Raw genomic sequence first — 22,063 nt, forward strand, 5'->3', positions numbered from 1 at the left:
ATAACAATTCCATCTCACTGACAATCAATACTGGCGTACTCAGTGATGTGTGCTTAGCCTACTGCTCCACTCTGTCTAAATCAGGGGTGTCAAACTCATTTTAGGTCACGGGCCGGATTGAGCAAAATGCAGCTTCATGCGGGCCGGATCAGTCGGACGCATGCGAACGCAGCTTTCGTTGCCTCCGTTTTTTCAGCCTGCTCTCATGTGTCTCAGTCTCTACTATAACTACAAAGTGTTTCACTTTACAAATTCCGTTTCTTATGAAGAAGACTCCCGAGCAAGACTGCCGAATAAACACTAAAAACCCTGAAAACCTGGTACCTGAATAAACTCAGCATTAGCCATATCATACGCCATAGGCGCTTCGATTACTGGGGCCAGCTTTAATAGTAATTAGATATTATCTCGCGGGCCAAAGATAATTCCACCGCGGGCCAGATTTGGCCCGCGGGCCTTGAGTTTGACATATATGGTCTAAATCCATGACTGTGTGGCTAGGCATAGCTCAAGTGCTCTCTATATACTTGATGATGATGATGATGATACAACCATTGTTGGCAGAATCTCAGATGGAGACGAGGGGGCGTACAGGCTCAAAATATATCAGTAAGCTGAGTGCTATCACAGCAACAACCTTGCACTCAACGTCAGTAAAACTACAGAGCTGATCATACACTTTAGAAAAGATAAGACGAGGAACACGAACCAATCCTCAGTGCGATCAGAAGATGAGAGTGAGGAATTTCAAGTTTCTGTTATCAAGATCTGAGGATCCAACCTGGTCCCAACATATTGATGCAGCGAAAAAGGCAAGACAGCAGCTACATTTCATTAGCAGTTTGAAGAAATTTGGTTTGTTACCTAAAACACTCGAAAACTTCTACAGATGTACTATGGAGAGCATTCTGAAAGGCTGCATCACAATCTGGTATGGGGGACTACTGCACTGGATTGTAAGAAGCTGCAGAAAGTTGTAAAATTAGTCAGCTCCGTCACAGGTACTAACCCCCACAGTATCCACATCTTCAAGGAGCGATGCCTCAGAAAGGTGGCATCCATTATTAAGGCCCCTCATCACTCAGGACATGCCCTCTTCTCATTGTTACATTCAGGAAGGAGCTACTGAAGCCTGAAGGCACATCACTCAGTGATTCATGAATATTTGTTTCCCCCATCTACCATCCAATTTCTAAATGAACATTGAACCCATGAACACTACCTCACTTTTTTCCCGTTTTTGTACTATTTTTAATTTAACTATCTAATATACATATATACTTACTATAATTTATATATTGATCTTTTTCTATATTTAGCATGTCTTGCACTAAACTACTACCACAAAGTTACCAAATTTCATGACGTATACCAGTGGTATTAAACGCAATTCTGATATACAGATTGAGAACTTATTGTCTATATAAATAAGCTTCAGGTTCTAGACCACTTGTCTTCTACACACTGTACTAATGGAGAGCTATCTTTGATTACACAGCAGACACAGCAATTTTCAAAATCAATCAATTCTGGTAAGTTTCAGTGAAATCAATAGAACTAGATTAGTAGCCATGACATTTTCTTTTCAGCATTTAACAATTTTAAATCTATTTATCAATGTTTAATAGATTAGAGTATAAGGTGAATGTGGAATGAGCTGCTAGCAGAAGTGGTGGATACAGGTTTGATTACAACATTTAAGAGGAGTTTGAATAAGTACTTGCATGGGAAGGGTACGGAGGGCTGTGATTCAGGTGCAGGTCAATGGGATAAGACAGAATAACCGTTCAGCATGGTCAAAGGGCCTATTTCTGTGCTGTAGTGCTCTATGACTAACACTGTGAAAGCCTGTGAAACATGGGGCATACATGTGCTTATTCAGGATCAAGAGGAGAGGATCTTAGTTGCATCAACATTTTTGTTATCCTCTGGAAGTTCATGCCCTTATCCTTCACTGATAATGAAGGCTTGGTGTACTGCATTTGTTTTTCGACAGATGTTGCTCTACATACCTTAATTAATATAAACATGATTTGAGATAATTGAAAAGGTATGTTTAAGATGGAAGGAAAAGGAGCTATTGATCCACTGGGAGATTAAGGGATTTTCAAGCGAGATTTTTATTAATTATCTCTGTTTTTGAGCACTACCATTAGCACTACCATTCCTCTATGCTTTTCTTCTGAACCAGATCCATTAGCTGTTCCTTTTCCAAGTCTTCCAGCTGTGAAAATTCCAAGGCTCGTGCCTTACAAAATGGAAAGATAAACAGCATGCAAATCGCTTTGCCATAATGAAGCACATTCCAACAGCAAAACTATTTTTATTATCCCAACGGTCTGGTTCTATTAGAGATCTGGTGGAAACCTGGTTCACAATGTAGTATACTTCTGAAGCTTTTCAAGTTCCTACCAGGTCAAAATGCAGATAATAACCAGACATTCCTCACTGCTAACAGCCAGCTTAATCTCCAATAGTCTGGATGAAGGAGTGTTCAATATAGTTTACGAAATCTCAAAACTCAACACATCTGCTACTAGGGATTACCTGAGTTGCTCATTCAAAGAATCTGTTACAGAAACTGCAATTCCTGCAGGTGGCTGTTCAAAGAAAGAATGCATGGATGTGAGAGACCAGTCTATGATCTCTACACCAGAAGAAAAGCCAACAATTCAGTCTAATCCCTCCATGTAGCCTCCATGATGGTAAAAGTAGGGAGAGAGGGAAAGATGAAAATATCCTGTAAGTAATACACTTATGATGGAAAGAAGCTTGACTATGGCATTTGCAGAGTCTGAATTGAACCAGAAGAAAATTTGAGAGTAATAATGACATTAAGGGCAGCAGACAAACTGACTATGAGCTGAAATTTACCCTCTTGGTACTTCCAAGTTCTCCTCATTCTTAAACTGGCTACTTTTTGGTTATGCTTTAAGCATTCAAAATATAGAACTTAAATACAGTATAAGAAATATGTTCTCACTGACACAAGCAACTATTTATCTGATTGTTTTATGAAGTACATTCCAATGTTCTGACAAGTTTCAATGATTTTGAATAGATTCTTGTTTTTTTTTTATACGGCCTGTCTTCAATGGAAGGTGACTCACAGCAAAAAAAGTTGGAAATATTTTTCATTAGTTCCCAGGTAAATAACTAAATAATGGAAAATGTGCTTTTGACAAGTAACATCCATTGTATAATTTATAAATAAATGACACTGTATTTGAACCCTGTCCTCCAAGCTCTGCAATTTAACCTCCAGCTACAAGTTTTCTGTTTTACTAGCTCAAATTCATGCAATGCCTCTAACTTAAAATTTCCGTCTATTAAGTTGACGTGTATTGCTTAAAAGATTTGTAAATTTATTTTCTTTTTAATTAAGTCATAGTTCTGACTGCATGCTTGCACATGTTCATCATTATGATTGTTGCTCATGTGTTCATGTGAGATATTCTTTTCATGCAAATTAAGGACAACAATAGAGCCTGCCAGGCCATTTGATTAGCAGAATGGAATTCAGTACTTCTTCGTTATCTATTAATTTCATAACTCTGGAGTCTGACTGGAGGAACCTTGAACTTTAACTGTTCAACAACTGATATCCATAAGACTGATTGTCCAGCAAAAATAGGAAATGACAGCAATCTACAAAGGTTACCACAATGCCAAAATTCCTGGGCAATTGCAAAAGGACAATCATACTGGGAATAATTTGTCAATTTCAAAATGTAACTTTGGCATTGTATGGGTTTACATTTGAAAAACACTTAACATATAAAATCACTAAGAAACATTCAGACATTATCATTTCAACCTTAGCATATATCGCTTTTAATGCAATGTAATGAGTTATTAAATGGCTGTCAAAAGATGCACTATTGAAGAATAATGAAAATGTATGGACATTTGGAATTTACTAACATTTGACTGACTGAAAAGCTATGTTATGGCTAACCATCTGTAATTGTAGCACCTTCAGTAACAGTGGGATTGTAGCCTCTGGGAATTGTATTTACTTTTCTCCATCTAAAATGTACTATTTTTAATGGAGCTGAGTACTTTTCAACAGACTGTGAGATCATCTTTAAAGTCCTGTTGTTGTCTCCCAGTTACAAATGCCTGATTTGTAGTTAGACCCTTGGCCAAGTGCTGTCATACTGGAATGATAAGGCACATCAGGTTGTTCCTTAGCAGCTTGATCATACTGTCCAGCCACACACACTCTTTCAGAGCATCAGCAGAACCATTGAAATTACTCCATGAAACTTCAGCTTGGAGGGCTTATCCAAGGCCATATGGGTGAAATTCAGAAATAAGAAAGGGACAAACACTATGATGGGGATTATACAAAAGGCCTCCCAATAATCATTGGAGGACAGGCAAACAGACAAGCAGTCATATCATGGGAAGATGTAAAAACAACAGGGTTATTGAAATCAATGATTTTTAACCTCCCCAATATTATCCAGGCTTCTGTTAATGCAGCAGATTTAGATGAAGCAGAATTTGTTAGATGCATCCAAGAACATTTTTTAAAACAATATGTAGACAACCCTACTATGGATGGGTTCACACTAGACGTTATATTGAGAAATGAGCTTAGCCAAAAGATGAAAGTGAGACAGTATTTTGGGAGCAGTGACCAAAATTTCATGTTTTCAGATAATTATGGAGAAGGACATGATTGGATGCAATAGCTAAATTAGGGGACGATTAATTACAATATTATTAGGCAGGAACTAGAAAAAGTAGATTGAAAGTGGCTGTTGGAGGGTATATCAACATCTGACATGTAGGTGTCTTTGGAAAAAGAGATCATAACCAGCATGTTCCTAGGAGGATGAAAGATAATGGTAACAAGTTTCAGGATCCAAAGATAATTTTAAAAATTGAAAACTCAAGTCAAATTTAAAAAGAAAGTATATGTGAGATTTCAGCTTTCTAAGCTAGATGAGCCCTCTGAGGAAGATTAAGCAAGGCGGAGTGAACAAGAAGTGATACAGGACTTTGTGATATGGTGCAACTCAAACTACCTGCGTCTCAATATCACCAAGACCAAGGAGATGGTGGTGGACTTTAGGAGATCTAGGCCTCATATGGAGCCAGTGATCATTAATGGAGAATGTGTGGAGCAGGTTAAGACCTACAAGTATCTGGGAGTACAGTTAGACGAGAAGCTAGACTTGACTGCCAACACAGATGCCTTGTGCAGGAAGGCACAGAGTCGACTGTACTTCCTTAGAAGGTTGGCGTCATTCAATGTCTGCAGTGAGATGCTGAAGATGTTCTATAGGTCAGTTGTTGAGAGCGCCCTCTTCTTTGTGGTGGCGTGTTGGGGAGGAAGCATTAAGAAGAGGGACGCCTCACGTCTTAATAAGCTGGTAAGGAAGGCGGGCTCTGTCGTGGGCAAAGTACTGGAGAGTTTAACATCGGTAGCTGAGCGAAGGGCGCTGAGTAGGCTACGGTCAATTATGGAAAACCCTGAACATCCTCTACATAGCACCATCCAGAGACAGAGAAGCAGTTTCAGCGACAGGTTACTATCGATGCAATGCTCCTCAGACAGGATGAAGAGGTCAATACTCCCCAATGCCATTAGGCTTTACAATTCAACTGCCAGGACTTAAGAACTTTTTTTTAAAGCTATTATTAATGCTTTTTGAGTTAGTGATTTAGATGCATTTCATATTATTACTGAGTTAAGTATTGTATGTAATTAGCTTTTGCTACAACAAGTGTATGGGACATTGGAAAAAATGTTGAATTTCCCCATGGGGATGAATAAAGTATCTATCTATCTAAATGAGGTTCATGCGAGAATAAACAAGAGCAATACTGTCTAGAGCCAGAGGACATGAATGAAGTCCTCACTGAGTTTATTGCATTGGGAATTATTGAGGACATAGATGATGTTAATATTCTAGTGCACATTGATGTTAAGAAGGGTAAGATATTTGGTAGCATGAAAAATATTAAGGTAGTTACATCCCAGGGCCCAATGGGATCTTCCCACATTCTGAGGGAGGAGATTGGTGGGGCCTTGGGATAGCAACTTTGATCAGTGAAATGGCATTCAGAGTTTAACCAGGCAAGAAAGAGGTTTTGCACATTGGAAGGTCAAATGTAAGAGGAAAGTATACAATGGAAGGAACTTTGGGAGATACTGGGGTCCAAGTCAAAACTCCCTACACGTGGCAACACAAGTGGACGAGTGATCAGGAAGGTGTATGGTATTCTGTGGCAGTAAGTACCGAGGGTGGTAAGTTGTGCTGCAGCTGAATAACATTCTGCATATGCCATATTATGAGCACTGTGTGCCAAATTGATCTGACTCACTGGCTGTCAGTTCTGGAGTTTTTTGGGGGGCCACTCTGCAGTTTGATGTTTAATACTCTGTATGTTATTCACTCAATTTTTGTTGGCTTGATTTGCCCCCTGCCCCCCATCACGCATGCTGGATATTTTCTTTAAATGGGTTCCAGGGTGTTTGTTTCATGAATGCCTGTGGAAGGACAAATCTAAGGGTTGTATACTATATACTTCGATAATAAATGTACTTTAAAACTTGTGATTGACATGCAAATGAATGCGGAGGCTTTAGAAATGGTGCAAAAGAGATTCCCCAGAATGTTCCTGGATTGGAGTGCATAAGCTATAAGGAGAAGTTGCATACCTGCCCTAGCACCTCCTTCCTCACCACTATCTAGGAACCTAAAAAGCCCCTCAAGGTGAGACAGATGTATATGCATTTCTTCCACCTTTGTCTGTAGCATATGGCATTCACTATGTGGCCTCATTTACATGGGTAAACAACCACCTTGCAAAGCACCTACCCAATATATCTAGAATGGCCATCCTGAGCTCCCAGTTGTATGCCACTTCAATGCCCTTTCCCAATACCAGTACCTAATAATGTTGTTGGCATTTTCCACTGCCAGAGTGAGAACAAAAGCAAATAAAAGAACAGTACATATTCCACCTGAGTAGCTTACAACATAGAATTTGCCTACTTCAGAAAACACACCTTTTTAAAATGTTCCTTTTTCACTCCTTCTGATCCTCTCATTCATTCCTTCACAAGCCCCCCCCCACCACTGTGGTTCCACTTAACACTCTGACTTGCTATCAACCTCTTCCCCAACCTGGCTCCATCTGCCAATCTGCCCTCTCTTCATCCACTCAATGGGCATCAGCTCCTGTCTCACCTTTCCTTGTCACCTCTCCATACTCCACTCTACACACTCAGTCTCGTTACCAGGTCTTGACCTAAATCTTCAATTAGCTGCTGCCTCTCATGCTGATTTCCTCCATTTTGCTTCAGACAAACTTTTATTGTTTTCTTGGAGTATCAGAAACCATGGGGCAACCTGATAGAAGCATATAAACTTGCCGCTAAGTTAACAAATTTCATGACACATACCGGTGATAATAAACATTATTCTGATTTTGAGGAAGATTTTATTTTAAACTGCAGGAATGGTAGACACTTGAAACGTGCTGCCAGGGAGGTAGTAGAAACAGCTATGATAGCAATGTTAAGCGGCATTCAGACAGAAACATCACAAGCAGCAAATAGAGGAAGACAGTCCAGAATCCAGACCAGTGGCAGACAGATTGACACCATAAGCAAGTTAGGAACAACAAAGGATTTGAAGGTATTGACAATATCCAGGCTTGGGCTGACAAGTGGCAAGTACACTCAAGCCACACAAGTGCCAAGCAATGACTACCTTAAACAAGTGAGGCTCTAACCATTGTCCCTTGTCATTCAATGGCAACACCATAACTGAAACCCGAACCATCAACATCCTGAAGGTTACCACTGACAGGAAACTGAACTGGTCTAGCCATTATAAACACCATGGTTACCAGAGCAAGTCAAAGGTTAGGAATCCTGCGGCATGTAACTCACCTGCCGGCATCTACAAGGCTCAGGTCAGGAGTGCAATGGAATGTACACCACTCGCTGGATGAGGTCGACTCTATCAACACTCAAGAAGCTTGACACCATCCAGTACAAGGCAGCACACTTGATTGGTACTCCTTCCACAAGCATCCAATCCCTCCACCATCGACGAGCAGTTGCAGTAGTGTGTACTATCTACAAGATGCACTGTAACAACACACCAAAGTTCCTAAGGCAGCACCATCACCACTACCATCTAGAAGGACGAGAACTGCAGATACCTGGGAACATCACCACCTAGAAATCCCCCTCCAAGTCACTCACCATCCTGACTTGGAAACATATCACCGTTCCTCCATTGTCATTGGGTCAAAATCATTGAGTTCCTTCCCTAACAGCATTGTGGGTGTATCTACACCTCACTGACTGCAAAGGTTCAAGAAGGAAGCTCTTCACAACCATCTCAAGGGCAACTAGGGATGGGTAAGCTGGTGATACCCACTTACTGTAAATAAATTTTTAAAAAATCATGGTGGGCTGAAGAGCCTGTTCCTGCATGTTTGTTCTATATTCAGTCAATTTTCACCTTAAGATCAGAATCTAGTGTCATATTTTCAATTTCAGTGGATTCTGGTTAATTGGAACACATCGGGACCAATACATTTTGGCCCAATTAAACAGCTGCCCTAAATATGCAAAGTTTAATGGAAGCAGTTAAAAAGATGAACTACTGTTTAACTAAGAAATTGTGTATTTGAATGGAATATATAACAAATTAGAACACAGCCAATACTACTACAGCACTATAAAACTGAGCATTAGTCCCTGATAGTTATTAACAAAAGAATTTATGCACGATCTTCTGATTGACTAAAAAATGAACAAAATCAGTGAAGCTACCTGGTGCAGATAATAAACAATGCTTTTTCATACAATGCTTTTGACGACTGCATCCTCTAAATATTCATTTTCATTGTAACATTCAAGATGATGGTCGATAACTTCAAATTCTTTGTTGTTCCTAGCTTGTTGGAGTAGTGAAATCATTTCATTTTCACTCACAGCCATTTATGGCATCTCCAAGCTGAATGCTTGAAACCGCAGTTCTGAATTGTCATACAGCTTATTTCTTGCCAACTGTCAATGACAAAAATCACAGCTTTTTGAACATAAACATGTGCAACTGACGTTATTTAGAGTGTTCGATCCAAGCAAGGTGTAATCTCTAACAGCCACATTAGTGAATGTGACTGATAGAAATTAGAAATCGTTTGGTTACAAGCTCCTATTCAAACTAAGCAGCATAATGTTCCAAATAAACAAAGGGAATCCCAGCTATTTTCTTGATTAGTTTTTGTCTCTAAAAGTTGCCCCAAATAAGCCACTGCACCAATTAACCAATGACGCAATTAACTAGAATCCATTATATTCCCAAGAGCTAACCTGCTCTAACAATAAAGCTTCTAGGAGAAAGTTCAAATAATTAGACCAATTACTTCAAAGAAATACAATCAAACCACCAAGCATAATAAAGTATCAGCTCCATTCAACATTGCAGGCAGAAATAGAAATCTCATATCGCCAATAAAATTAATATGAGAATTTGGTTACCTTAAATCACTGACAGCCCTAAAAATAACACTTAACATAACACTTCTGCTGAATTCTGAAATATGTTATTTGGTGGTGGTGGTGTACTCCAGAAGCATGATCAATGCTCTTTAACGTGGACCTCACCTGACTAAACTCTCAGTATTAGCATATTTGTACATGCGCTGTTGTTAGTGTACTCAACTTCAATGTTACATAAGAGAAATACAAGACCATAAGACATCGGAGTAGAATTAGGCCATTCAGTCCATCAAGGACGCCTATCGTTTTTACGCGAAGCCAGCGTTTTCAAAATCATTGTTTTGCCTCCATCCCCGTCAGTAACCCCCTCCAATCCACCTGAGCATGCTGCTCTCGCATGCCTCTAATTCTCTTTATTCCATTGGATGTTGATACATCTGACTTGGGCTTCTCCCTCTATAATTACAGGATGAATTCAATCATTTATGATCACTGCCTCCTAAAGATTCCTTTTAAGCTGACAAATAAAACCTAGGTCAGTGGTAGGCAACCTTAAGCACAAATGATTTTCCAGCACGCGTGGTGGCCCGCACACATGGGACTCGAACTGCCATCGGGAGCTGCTGGCAGATGCGTGGTCCACTCAGGGCGGACCTTCCGGGGACAGTCTGACGTCAGCGTCTGCCCCACGGGTTGCAGGGACCCATGGGAGGGGAGATTTAAGCGCGCGATTTTGAATCAGTAAAGTCATTCTGAGTTCAGCTCTCTCTGCCTCCATGTGTTTTCTTTAGTAGCGCTTTGCGCGCGAGTACATTGGTGACCCTGACATTCCAGACGGCATCTGGAACCGGCGACTCAGCAACCAGTCATGAGTTCAAGCAACTCGCACAGCGCAGTCTCTTTGAAGCTCCCGACTTTTTGGGCCACTCAGCCTCATGTTTGGTTCCAGCAGGCTGAGGCCCAGTTCAATATCAAAAACATTACAGCCAACTCCATGCGGTATTACTACATGGCCAGCGCACTCGACCAGGAGACAGCAGGCCGGATCATCGACTTCCTACGCCAGCCAGCAATGGAGGACAGATACACTAAGCTTAAGGCGCTCCTGATCCGTACCTTTGGACTCTCCCATCGCGAACGGGCCATGCGGCTCCTACACATGGAAAGCCTGGGTGACCGCACGGCATTCGAACTCATGAATGATATGCTGGCACTCATGGACAGCCATAAGCTGTGCCTTTTATTTGAACAGTTGTTCTTCGAGCAAATGCCAAAGGACATTCGCCTCCTCCTTGTGAGTGAGGATTTCAGTGACCCACGTAGGGTCGTGGCTAAAGCAGACGTCCTTTGACAGAGCAAGCAACATGGAGCAGCCTCCACTGGCCTAGCTGCAATCACGCGCCCCAAAGCCCAGGCCCCGCAACCAAAGCCGTCGAGCCCTACGGGGGAAAAAGACGAAAGTTCGGAACAATGGTGTTTCTATCACCAAAGATGGGGCTCAGGCGTGCGCCACTGCCATCCACCATGTGCTTTTCTGGGAAACGCCAGGGCCAGCTGTCGCTAATGGCTATGACGGCTAGCCACCGAGACAGTCTCCTGTACCTCTGGGACCGGCACTCCGGGTGGCGCTTCCTGGCAGACACTGGGGCCAAAAGTCAGTGTACTCCCCCCCCCCCCCCCCGAACATGGACACTCATAACACAGTCCCAGGCCCTGAACTTACCGCTGCAAATGGCACCAGTATTCGGATGTACGGCTCACGAACTATCTCACTGCATTTCAGGTCCAGCCATTTCACTTGGACTTTCACGTTGGCAGTGGTGTCACAGCCAATACTAGGGGCAGATTTCCTACGAGCCAACTGCCTCCTGATTGACCTAAAAGGCCGGCGTTTGGTCCACGCCGAGACGTTCCAGACTTTCCAGCTTGGAGAAGCCAAGCTACCAGACCTCCACCTGGATTCCGTGAGCCTCTCGGGTAACAAATTCACCAGGGTGTTGGCAGAATTCCCCTCTATAGTCACCCCGCAGTACTCCACAGCCGACCCCAAGCACAGCATGCAGCACCACATCCCCACGCAAGGACTGCCTCTGCACACCCGAGCTCGCAGGCTCCCACCTGACAAGCTCCACCTCACCAAGGAGGAGTTCTGTAAGATGGAAGAGATGGGAATCGTACGCCGCTCAGACAGCCCGTGGGCATCCCCGCTGCACATGGTGCCCAAGTCTGCAGGAGGATGGAAGCCCTGTGGAGACTACAGAAGGCTCAACGACACCACAACCGCCGACAGGTACCCAGTACCCCACATCCAGGACTTCATGGCGAACCTGCACAGAGTGACCATCTTCTCAAAAATCAACCTGATCAGGGGATACCATCAGATCCCAGTGCACCCCGACGACATGCCCAAGACAGCCCTCATCACCCCATTCGGCTTGTTCGAATTCCTGAGGATGCCTTTCAGTCTCAAGAATGCAGCCCAAATTTTCCAAAGGCTCATGGACTCGGTGGGATGCGGCCTGGGTTTCATTTTCATTCACTTGGACGATATCTTGGAGGCCAGCAGTTCGCACCAAGAGCACGTGGCACATTTGCGCCAGCTCTGCCAACACCTGAGTAACCACAGACTGGCAAGCAATCCGGCGAAGTGCCAGTTTGGGCTGACAGAGATCGACTTCTTGGGCCACAGAGTCAACCGACATGGCGCAGTTCCCCTACCAGACAAGGTCCAGGCCATCCGCCAGTTCCCCCAGGCCAGCACAGTCAAGGGCCTGCAGGAGTTCGTAGGGATGGTCAACTTTTATCATCGGTCCGTGCCAGCAGCTGCCCACATCATGAGACCCTTGTTCAGCCTGATGGCCGGCAAGGCCAAAGAAGTGGCATGGGATGCGGAGTCCATAGAGGCGTTCGAGCAGACCAAGGAGGCGCTGGCGAAGGCGGCCCTCCTAGTGCGTCCAAGAGTCAATGTACCCACAGCACTCACAGTCGACGCTTCCGACACGGCAGTCGGCGGAGTCCTGGAGCAGCTCGTCGAGGACCAGTTGCAACCACTCGCTTTCTTCAGCCGGCACCTACGGCCAACAGAGGTGAAGTACCGCGCCTTCGACAGAGAGTTGCTAGCGCTCTACCTGGCTGTCTGGTACTTCCTTGAGGGAAGGGAGTTCACCGTGTATACGGACCACAAGCGCCTCACCTTTGCACTGGCCAAGGTATCGGACCCATGGTCGGCTCAGCAGCAGAGGCACCTGTCCTTTATTACTGAATTCACCACGGATGTCTGCCACATCGCTGTGAAGAACAACGTTGTCGCCGACACACTGTTTCACCCCTGCCTCCACTCAGTAGGCATATCATCCTCAGGAATAGACTACACAGCACTGGCAGAAGCACAATGGTCGGACACCGCGATCCCGGCTTACCGCACCACCGTTTTGGGGCTCCAGTTGGAGGACGTTTTCATCGGCCCGGTAGCGGATCGACTCCTGTGTGACGTGTCTACCGGCAAACCCTGACCCGTGGTTCCAGCGGCATGGAGGCGCCGAGTGCTCGACACGCTGCACGACCTGGCCCACACGTCCATCCGGGCGCCCATTAAGGTGGTAGCGGACAGATTCGTCTGGCGCAGCTTGCGCAAACAGGTTGGACACTGGGCCAGGACCTGCGTACACTGCCAGACCGCCAAAATCCAGCGGCACGTGAAGGCTCCCCTCCAGCAGTTCCAGCCGACGCAAAGGAGGTTCCAACACATCCACGTGGACATCGTCGGCCCCCTGCCAGTCTCCCGGGGCACCAGGTATATCTTTACCACGGTAGTCAGGTTCACCAGATGGCCAGAAGCCATACCACTCGCAGACACGTCCACTGAGTCCTGCGCCAGGGCGCTCATTGCCAACTGGATCGGCCTCCCAACGGACATCACCTCCGACAGAGGGGCGCAGTTCACGTCTGGTTTGTGGACAGCACTGGCGCAGCTCCTGGGCACCCAGCTGCATCACACCACAGCGTACTATCCCCAGTCCAAAGGTTTGGGAGAGCGATTCCACCGGCATCTCAAGTTGGCCCTGATAGCACACCTCAGGGGCCCCAACTGGACAGATGAGCTTCCCTGGGTCCTACTGGGCATCCGCACAGCCTCCAAGGAGGACCCGGGCACCTCCTCGGCGGAATTGTTCTAATGGCGCCCCCCTGACGATCCCGGGCGAGTTCGTACCAAAGGCCTGAGGCTCGGAAGAAACTCCAGCAGCGGTGCTAACGAGGCTGTGGGACAAGGTAGGGACCCTGGCACCAGTCCCGACCTCCAGGCATGGTCCCACACCATCCTTCACCCTAAAGACCTCAGAGACTGTGAGTATGTTTTTATTTGCAGGGGCATGCACAGGTCACCTCTACAGCAGCCGTACGAGGACCTTTAAAGGTGATCCGGCACAACGGATCTATGTGTGTCGTGGAGGTGGGTGGCCGGGAAGAGACTTTTACAGTGCACTGCCTCAAACTGGCACACTTGGACATTGGGTAGCCAATGAGGGTAACCGCACCACGCCTGCAAGGCCAGCCACCCAGGCAAGCCACACAGACTGAGGGCTCCACTCCCCCGATGGACGTTTCGGGGGGGGGGGGGGCAGCCCACACACACGGGACTCGAACCGCCATCAGGAGCCGCAGACACGCGTGCAGCCCACTCAGGGCGGACCTTCCGGGGACAGTCTGACGTCACGTCCACCCCTTGGGTCGTAGGAACCCATGGGAGGGGAGATTTAATCGCACGATTTTGAATCAGTAAAGTCATTCTGAGTTCAGCTCTCTCTGCCTCCGTGTGTTTTCTTTAGTAGCGCTTTGCGCGTGACTACACATGCATTAATCATTAATTTGAGGCAAAACATAACTAGATGTATTTAAATGGATAATTCCCATATTTCAAGTTCTTTTATGGCATTTATCTGGCCCACCGTCCACTCATTAATATGCGATCCGGCCCACAGAGGCAAAAAGGTTGCCGACCCCTGATCTAGGTTATTACACAACATCCAATCTAAGATAGCCTTTTCCCTAGTAAACTCAAGCACAAGCTGCTCTTAAAAGCCATCTCATAGACATTCAATAAACTCCTTCGCTTGCAATCCAACACAAACCTGATTTTCCCAATCCCCTTGCATATTGAAGTCCCCCATTATAATTGCGATGTTACACTTAATGCATGCCTTTCCAGCTTCCTTGACAATCTCAACCCCACATCTCGCCTACTATTTGAAGGCCTATATATGATTCCCATAATGTTTTCTTTTACCCTTGCAGTTTCTTAACTCCATCCACAAAGATAGACAGACATACTTTATTGATCCTGAGGGAAATTGGGTTTCATTCAACATTCTCTGACCTCTTTCTAAAGATGTAATTCCATCTCTTATCAAAAAGAACCACATCACTGCCTATGCCGTCCTGCAGGTCCTTTTGATCCTTTGATGTTAAGCTCCCAACTATGACCACCTTTCAACCATGATTCAGTGATGCCAACGTCATACCAACCAATCTCTATTTGCACCAAAATTTCACCACATTGTTCCAAACGCTACGTGCTTTTAAATACAGCACCTTTAGTAATGCACTCTTCGTCCTTATGAATTATGCCTCTGTGGTACAACTTAACTCTCTGCTCTGTCTGCAGCTGTACCCAATCATTGGCCTGTCCCTCCTTGCATTCATATTACATCATCTACTTGCTGACTCAACCTCAGCTCTATCATACTGGTTCCCATCCCTCGGCCGTATTAATTTAAACCATTTCCAATAACTCTGGCAAACTTGCCTGCAAGGATATTGGTCCCCTGGAATTCAAGTGCAACCTGTCCCTTTTGTACAGGTCACACCTGCCCCAGAGGAAGTCCCAATGATCCAAAAATCTGAATCCCTGCTCCAATTCTTCAGCCACACATTTATCCACCACCTCATTTTATTCCTATCCTCACTGTCATGTGGCACAGGCAGCAATCCCAAGATTACTACCCTTCAAACTCTGCTTCTCAGCTTTCTTCCCAACTCCCTGTCTTGTGTTCAGGACCTCCTCCCTTTTTCTACCCACGTCATTAGTACCAATATGTACCACGACTTCTGGCTGCTCACCCTTACTTTTCAGGATATTGTGGATACATTCCCCCTAACTACAGAGTCCCATTTCTGCTGCAATCCTGTTCAGCTTCCTGCCCTTCTGAACCACAGTGCCAGAGGAACAGCTGTTGTTGCTTCCCCCAGGTAGGTTGGCCCAACAGTACTTACTGTTGCGGGGGATGGCCACAGAGGTGCTCTCCACTGTCTGACGTTCTCCCTTCCCTCTCCTGACAGTCACCCATTTATCTGTCTCCTGTGGCCTTGGATTGACTATCTCCCTGTAGTTCTTGTCTATCACTGCTTCACTTTCCCTAACAAACCGAAGGTCACCAAGCTGCAGTCCCGTTCCCTAACACTGTCTCTAAGGAGCTGCATCTGCATGTACCTGGTGCTATTTCCAATATAAATTGGAGATAGAGGACTTAAAAAACTGAGAATGTCTGAAAATTTCAGATGTACACTTGGGAGGCAGCATTGACAAAATATTTTTAAAATATGATTCAACATGTCAAAATACACAGGGCTTTTTATGCACATAAGAAACTGAAGAATCATATGATGGCATCAAGATAAAGCAGCAGGTAATTAGAAGGCTGAAATGTATTTAACACAATGAGACCCAAGTTCAAACATGTACGGTTGCAGGAAAAAGTTTGAGAACTCTTTGCAATTATCTGATTTTCTGCATTAATTACTCATAAAATATGGTCTGATATTCATCTAAGCACAAAAATAGACAAACACTGCCTAAACTAATAACACACTGACAGTTGTGCTTTTTATACCTTTATTAAACACACTGTTTAATCATTCACAGTACAAGCTGGACAAAGTATGTGAACCCTTGTAGAACCTCCTTTAGCAGCAATAATCTCCACCAAATGTTTCCTGTAGCTGCTAATCAGACTTGCACAACAGCAAGGAGAAATTTTAGACCAATCCTCCATATAAAACTTTCAGTTCATCAGTATTTCTGGGATAGCTTGCATGAACAGCCCTCTTGAGGTCATGCCACAGCATCTCAGTTGGGTTAAGGTCTGGACTCTAACTTGACCATTCCAAAACAATGATTTTTTTAAAACTATTCTGTTGTTGTTTTACTCTTGTGTTGCAGATCATTGTCTAGTTGCATCAACCAACTTCTAGAAAGCTTCAGGTGATGGACCGCTACCCAAACACTCTCATGTAAAACGTCTTGATACAATTTTGAATTCATTGTTCTCTCAACAATTGGCAGCTGTCCAGGCTCTGAGGCAGCAAAGCAGCCCCAAACCACGATCCACACACACAAAATGCTGGAGGAACTCAGCAGGCCAGGCAGCATCACCTTTCACCACGCTTCACAGTTGGGTTGAGGTTTGGTGTGCAGTGCTCTTTTTCCTCCAAACACAGCAATGTGCATTTTTACCAGAAAGTTCAACTTTTGTCTCATCTGTCCACAGAACATTATCCCAGCAGCATTATGGAACATTCAGGTGGACTTTCACAAACTTGAGATGTGCAAATTTTATTTTGGAGAACAATAACACCATTCTTGTTCAGTGTTTTTCTTAGTGGGCACATGAATAGAAACTTTAGCAAGTTCTAGAGGTTTCTGCACGTCTTTTGCTATTACACTTGGTTTCTTTTTCACCTCCTTCAGCAATGCACATTGTGCTCTTGATGTGATCTTTGCAGGAAGCCCACACCTAAGGAGAGTAGCAACAGTACTGAGTTTTCTAGTTTTTGTCTTTTCTAGTTAATGTCTTTTACTGTGGCCTGATGAACACTCAGGCCTTTAGAAATGCTTTTGTAGCCTTTTCAAGCTTCATGAACCTCTAAAATTTTTCTTCTAACGTCCTCTGAGAGTTGTTTTGATCGTAGCATGGTGCATATAAACAGATGTTTCTTAAGAAGACCAAGCTCTGGTAGTAGTCTGTCAGTATTAACTAGAAGTAGTACAATTGTTTGTCTATTATAGTGACCTAGATGAAGATCAGACCACATTTTATAAGCAATTAATGCAGAAAACCAGGTAATTACAAAGGGTTCACAAACTTTTTCATGGACCTGTACCTTTAGAAATTATAACGGTAAGGCTTCAGAGCATTCAACAGAATTGTCTTGCTCAGCATGTGGAGCAGCATGGTGGTGCACGGGTCAATGCAGCTGCCTCATGGCTCCAGGGGCCTGTGTTTGAACCCATCTTGGGTAATCTCTGTGCAGTTCACATTCATACTCAGTAACTGCTTGCCTTTCTTCCATGTTCTCTGATTATCTTTCACATCCCAAAGACACACTGCTAGATTCACTGGCTACCATAATAACCCCTTAGAGTTAGTTTATGGCAAGAAGAATCAAAGGGCTGTGTAAGAGCATGAATGAGAGTGTCATCTGTAGTGTCACAGGGAATTAAAGAGTGAGAATAGGACTACTGGAATTGGCATGTCCGCACAGGCAAAATCAACTCCTTTGTCATCATACATACAGGTCCTCCCTAGTTTGCGAATGTCTGACTTGTATACAGATCATTCAAATGAGCTTTTTGGAGACCATGTTATGGATCTGTCATCTGCTGCTGTCATCTTCTGTTATCTTGGAATTCATTGTCATCCTCCATCTCCTAAATGTACCCACAGTGCTAACTAACCGTTCCTCCAGCACAAACACACGTCTCCCCACACCAGTGGCAGTGGTTGTATTTTCAGCTGTCTGTGCTTTTAAGTAAACTAAATAAGAAAATCTTTAAATGTACTTACCTGCAGATTAATTTCTGCTTCATAAAATGTTAGACATGCGCAATAATGGCGATCCGAATCGATGTCAGTCAGAACCACAACAAAATATGTGGGTTGTTTTCGTTCAGTAGACAGCTGCCAGCCAGCAGGTTGACAAAACTAAAGATAAAGATAATGTTACAATTAATTAGGATACAACTTTTTATTTCCTAACTACAAAAAAGTTTTAATATAAACTAAATATATTAAAACGTGTCAAGCAATTTATAATAAAAATTAAAAATATGAACACATGGATAATGCAGCCATTTGTAAACACAGTTTCTCTTTCAGTACAAATCTTTTCTCATGTAGTGGTTACTTGAACATACTAAAACCGCTAAAAGACTAAGCTTGGGGGGGTGGGGGGGGGGGGGGGTTCATCCTGTAATCTACACTACACTATCCAATCCAATCACAAAGTTCCAAAGTCAAAGAGTATGTTCGAACTTTTATTGAGAAACCAGCAAAACAATCTTGAAATGATCGCAAACCAGAGAAAATTTGCAGATGTTGGAAATCCAAGCAACACACACTTAATGCTGGTGGAACTCAGCAGGCTAGGAAGCATCTGTGGAAAAGGGTAGAATCGATGTTTTGAGCCTGCATCAGGACTCAATGAAGGGTGCTGATAACATCTCGGCCTTGGATTGGAAACTATGTGCTTAGCCCACTGCTCATACTCCCTCTACAACTATTAGCAATAAATTCACTGATGACGCCACTGCTGTTGGCAGAACTTCTACTAGTGACGAGCTAGCAAATAAAAGTGAGATAGATTTACTGGTTGAGTCATGTCACAACAGTAACTTTGCACTCAAAGTTAGTAAGACCAAGGAATTGAGTATGGACTTCAAGAAAGGGAAGTCGAAGGAACACACACCAGTTCTCATCAAGGGATCAGCAGTGGAAAGGGTGAGTAGTTTCAAGTTCATGGGTGTCAATAGCTCTGAAGCCCATCCTAGGCCCAACGTATTGATGCAATTACAAAGAGGGCCACCAGTGAGAAGTTTAAGGAGATTTGGTATCTCACCAAAGACTAGCAAATTTCTACAGATGCACCATGCGCAGCATTCTAACTGATTGTATCACTGCCACGTATGGAAGGACTACTGCACAGGGATCATAAAAAGTTTGAGGGGGCTATAAACTCAGCCTGCTCCATCATGGGCACGAGCCTCCCCATTATCATGGTCATCTTAAAAATGCAAAGCCTCCAAAAAAAAAAGCAGCATCCATTATTAAAGACCCCCATCACCCAAAACATGCCCTCTTCTCATTACTAACTTCAGGGAAGAGGTACAGGAGGCTGAAAACACATGCTCAACATCTCTTCCACTCCACCATCAGATTTCTGAATTGTCCATGAATCTATGACAGTGCCTTACTATTTTTGCTGCTTGGGCGGGCCCACAAGAGTAATATACTGTTGATCATGCCAACCAGAGTATCAACTATAACAGCCATGTAAATGTGTTTTTTTTTTAAAATGGGTCAGAAATTTGGCAGGCAGTGAAAAAAATTCCAAAATTTTACCATCTAAAAGACCCATATGAAATGCAACGGAATATTTTCAGCTTTGTCTGGATGAGTGAAGATTCAACATTCAAAGTGCTTAACACCAAAGACAAAGTATTCATCTCCTCCATCATTGGTGTGTAATAACTGCAGTGTGTGCCAGCTATAAAACAAACATGCAGTTACTCCTGATGAAGGGTTTCGGCCCGAAACGTCATCACTACCTCCTCCCATAAATGCTGTCTGGCCTGCTGAGTTCTGCCAGCATTTTGTGTTTTTATGCAGTTACTTACATAGGTTTCTCTTTTTGGAAACTTTTGTCAAAGACAATAAGGGAAGAATATTGCTTTGAGGCTCTCTTCCAAGTCATGCACCGTTCTGAGTCCAAAATATATCCACACTTCTTTCTTATTGCTGAGTTGCAATTCCAGACTCCCTACCTGACAGCAATCTAAACTAATCCAAGAACTTAGCAACATATTTTCAAAGGCAAATATGAATGGACAATGTATGTTCCATTTCCAGTGATAACCATACCCCACAAATTAAAAAGACTAGAGCTGTACATGGTTAATAGGCAAATACTCAAGTATCTTATTAAAAAGTTGGTCTTTTGGATTCCAATTCTATTGTTTTTATAAAGGCAGAAAGCTAGATTGATGCATATTAATCAAATAACTACTATTACAAATGCTTTTGACTTCAAAATTGCTGTCTACTGTTAACTTACACAGGACATTAAAAGCACTACAAATTTCACAAGCAGCAGAAATTTAGAAATCTGACCACACCTCCATAATAAATATGCATTTTAAATTTTTATCTAGATTGATTGGCTGAATTGCACTAATTACAGTAAATAAACTGTCAGCCAAATATTTATATCTATATCATTAAAACTTTAATTCAAGCATTTTGGTAATAAATAAGCAAGATTTATCGAGAAGCCACTAATTTCATTAAAAAATGTTTCATTATTGAGTTAAAAAGACATACAAGTATATATCCAAGATATATTTATCAGGCACAAATGGAAACAATACATTATACATGTAATTCATTAATAACAGTCAAGTGCATTTCGCATTAGTATTAAATCAATAAATCTTACAGAACTGCACTTTGAAAATAAGACAAAATGGACCTTAATATAGATTTATGTTTCCAAAAATAATAAACAAAAAATCTTCAATGTAAGATCACATTTCATTTTGTTTTGTATTGGCTACTCCATAGAAACAAAATACTGTAATGACCTTGTTCCAAATTGCCATTTAAAAATATGCAAACAATGCAATGAGTTTACATGCTGGCAGATCTGGGAGAATGATATGACACAGGTTAAGATAAGAAGGTCTCAGTGTTTTCCTTATTTAACCTAAGTTTGCAGCTTTTTGAAAAAAGGTGGTTACACAGTAACAGCAAAGTACTGTGCATACATACATAATTATACAGTTGTGTTCAAAAGCTCAATTTAAAAAAAAATCTTAGAAATAAGCAGCCGTAGCCTATTTGGCCTGTTGTGTTGAATGACATTTAATTGTTATCACTGCTGCTCTTTTACAACTGCGCCACTTTCCTGCACTAGCCCCTTATTCTTGTTCCTCTTATATCGATTTCTCATTCCAGTTTTAAAAAGTTCCCTTTCCTTCCCCTCTTCTTCTATTCACCATTCTTGCCCCTCCTCCTTCCCTTTCTCCTATGGTCCACTCTCCTCTCCTATCAGATTCCTTCATCTCCAACCCTTTACCTTTTCCCACCCTGCTGGCAACAGCTGGAGTTGAATACATTTAGAACCATCTGGGAGGCCAAAAACCTCATAGATGAGAATTATACTCAGATGATCACACCCTAGATATAGTCAGATAAATGGGAACTCAGGAGAGTAAGCAGTCAGTGCAGGGTTCCCCTGTGGCCAGAACACTTAGCAACAAGTATATCTTTTTGGATATCACAGGGGGAGATGACCTACCAGGGCACAGCATCAGTTGCAGCAACCAAATTAATCACACTGTGGCCAGGTCTAACACTCAGCAGGGAAGGGTAAAGTCAGAAAGACCAGCAGTGACAGAAATCTCAACGGTTCATGGAACAGACAAGAGATTCTTTGTCCATGTAAGAAATACAAGATGCTGCATTGCACCCAGGTGCTAAGGTCAAGGATTTCTCAGAGCAGCTGCAGGGTGTGCAGCCAGAGTTCATGGTA

General features: G+C 43.2%; 1 protein-coding gene across 3 annotated transcripts in view; it reads right to left on the minus strand.

The window, feature by feature from the left end:
• Positions 1–22,063, minus strand: part of sbf2 (SET binding factor 2) — a 521,046-nt gene that overhangs the window by 326,838 nt on the left and 172,145 nt on the right. For all 3 annotated transcript variants that reach the window (XM_073049581.1, XM_073049580.1, XM_073049579.1), the window contains exon 3: positions 18,322–18,459. In XM_073049581.1, the coding sequence (XP_072905682.1) occupies positions 18,322–18,459 (138 nt within the window). The remainder of the gene's footprint in view (positions 1–18,321; positions 18,460–22,063) is intronic.

The sequence above is a fragment of the Hemitrygon akajei genome, chromosome 6, assembly GCF_048418815.1.
Source record: "Hemitrygon akajei chromosome 6, sHemAka1.3, whole genome shotgun sequence".
In the NCBI taxonomy this organism is placed as follows: domain Eukaryota; kingdom Metazoa; phylum Chordata; class Chondrichthyes; order Myliobatiformes; family Dasyatidae; genus Hemitrygon; species Hemitrygon akajei.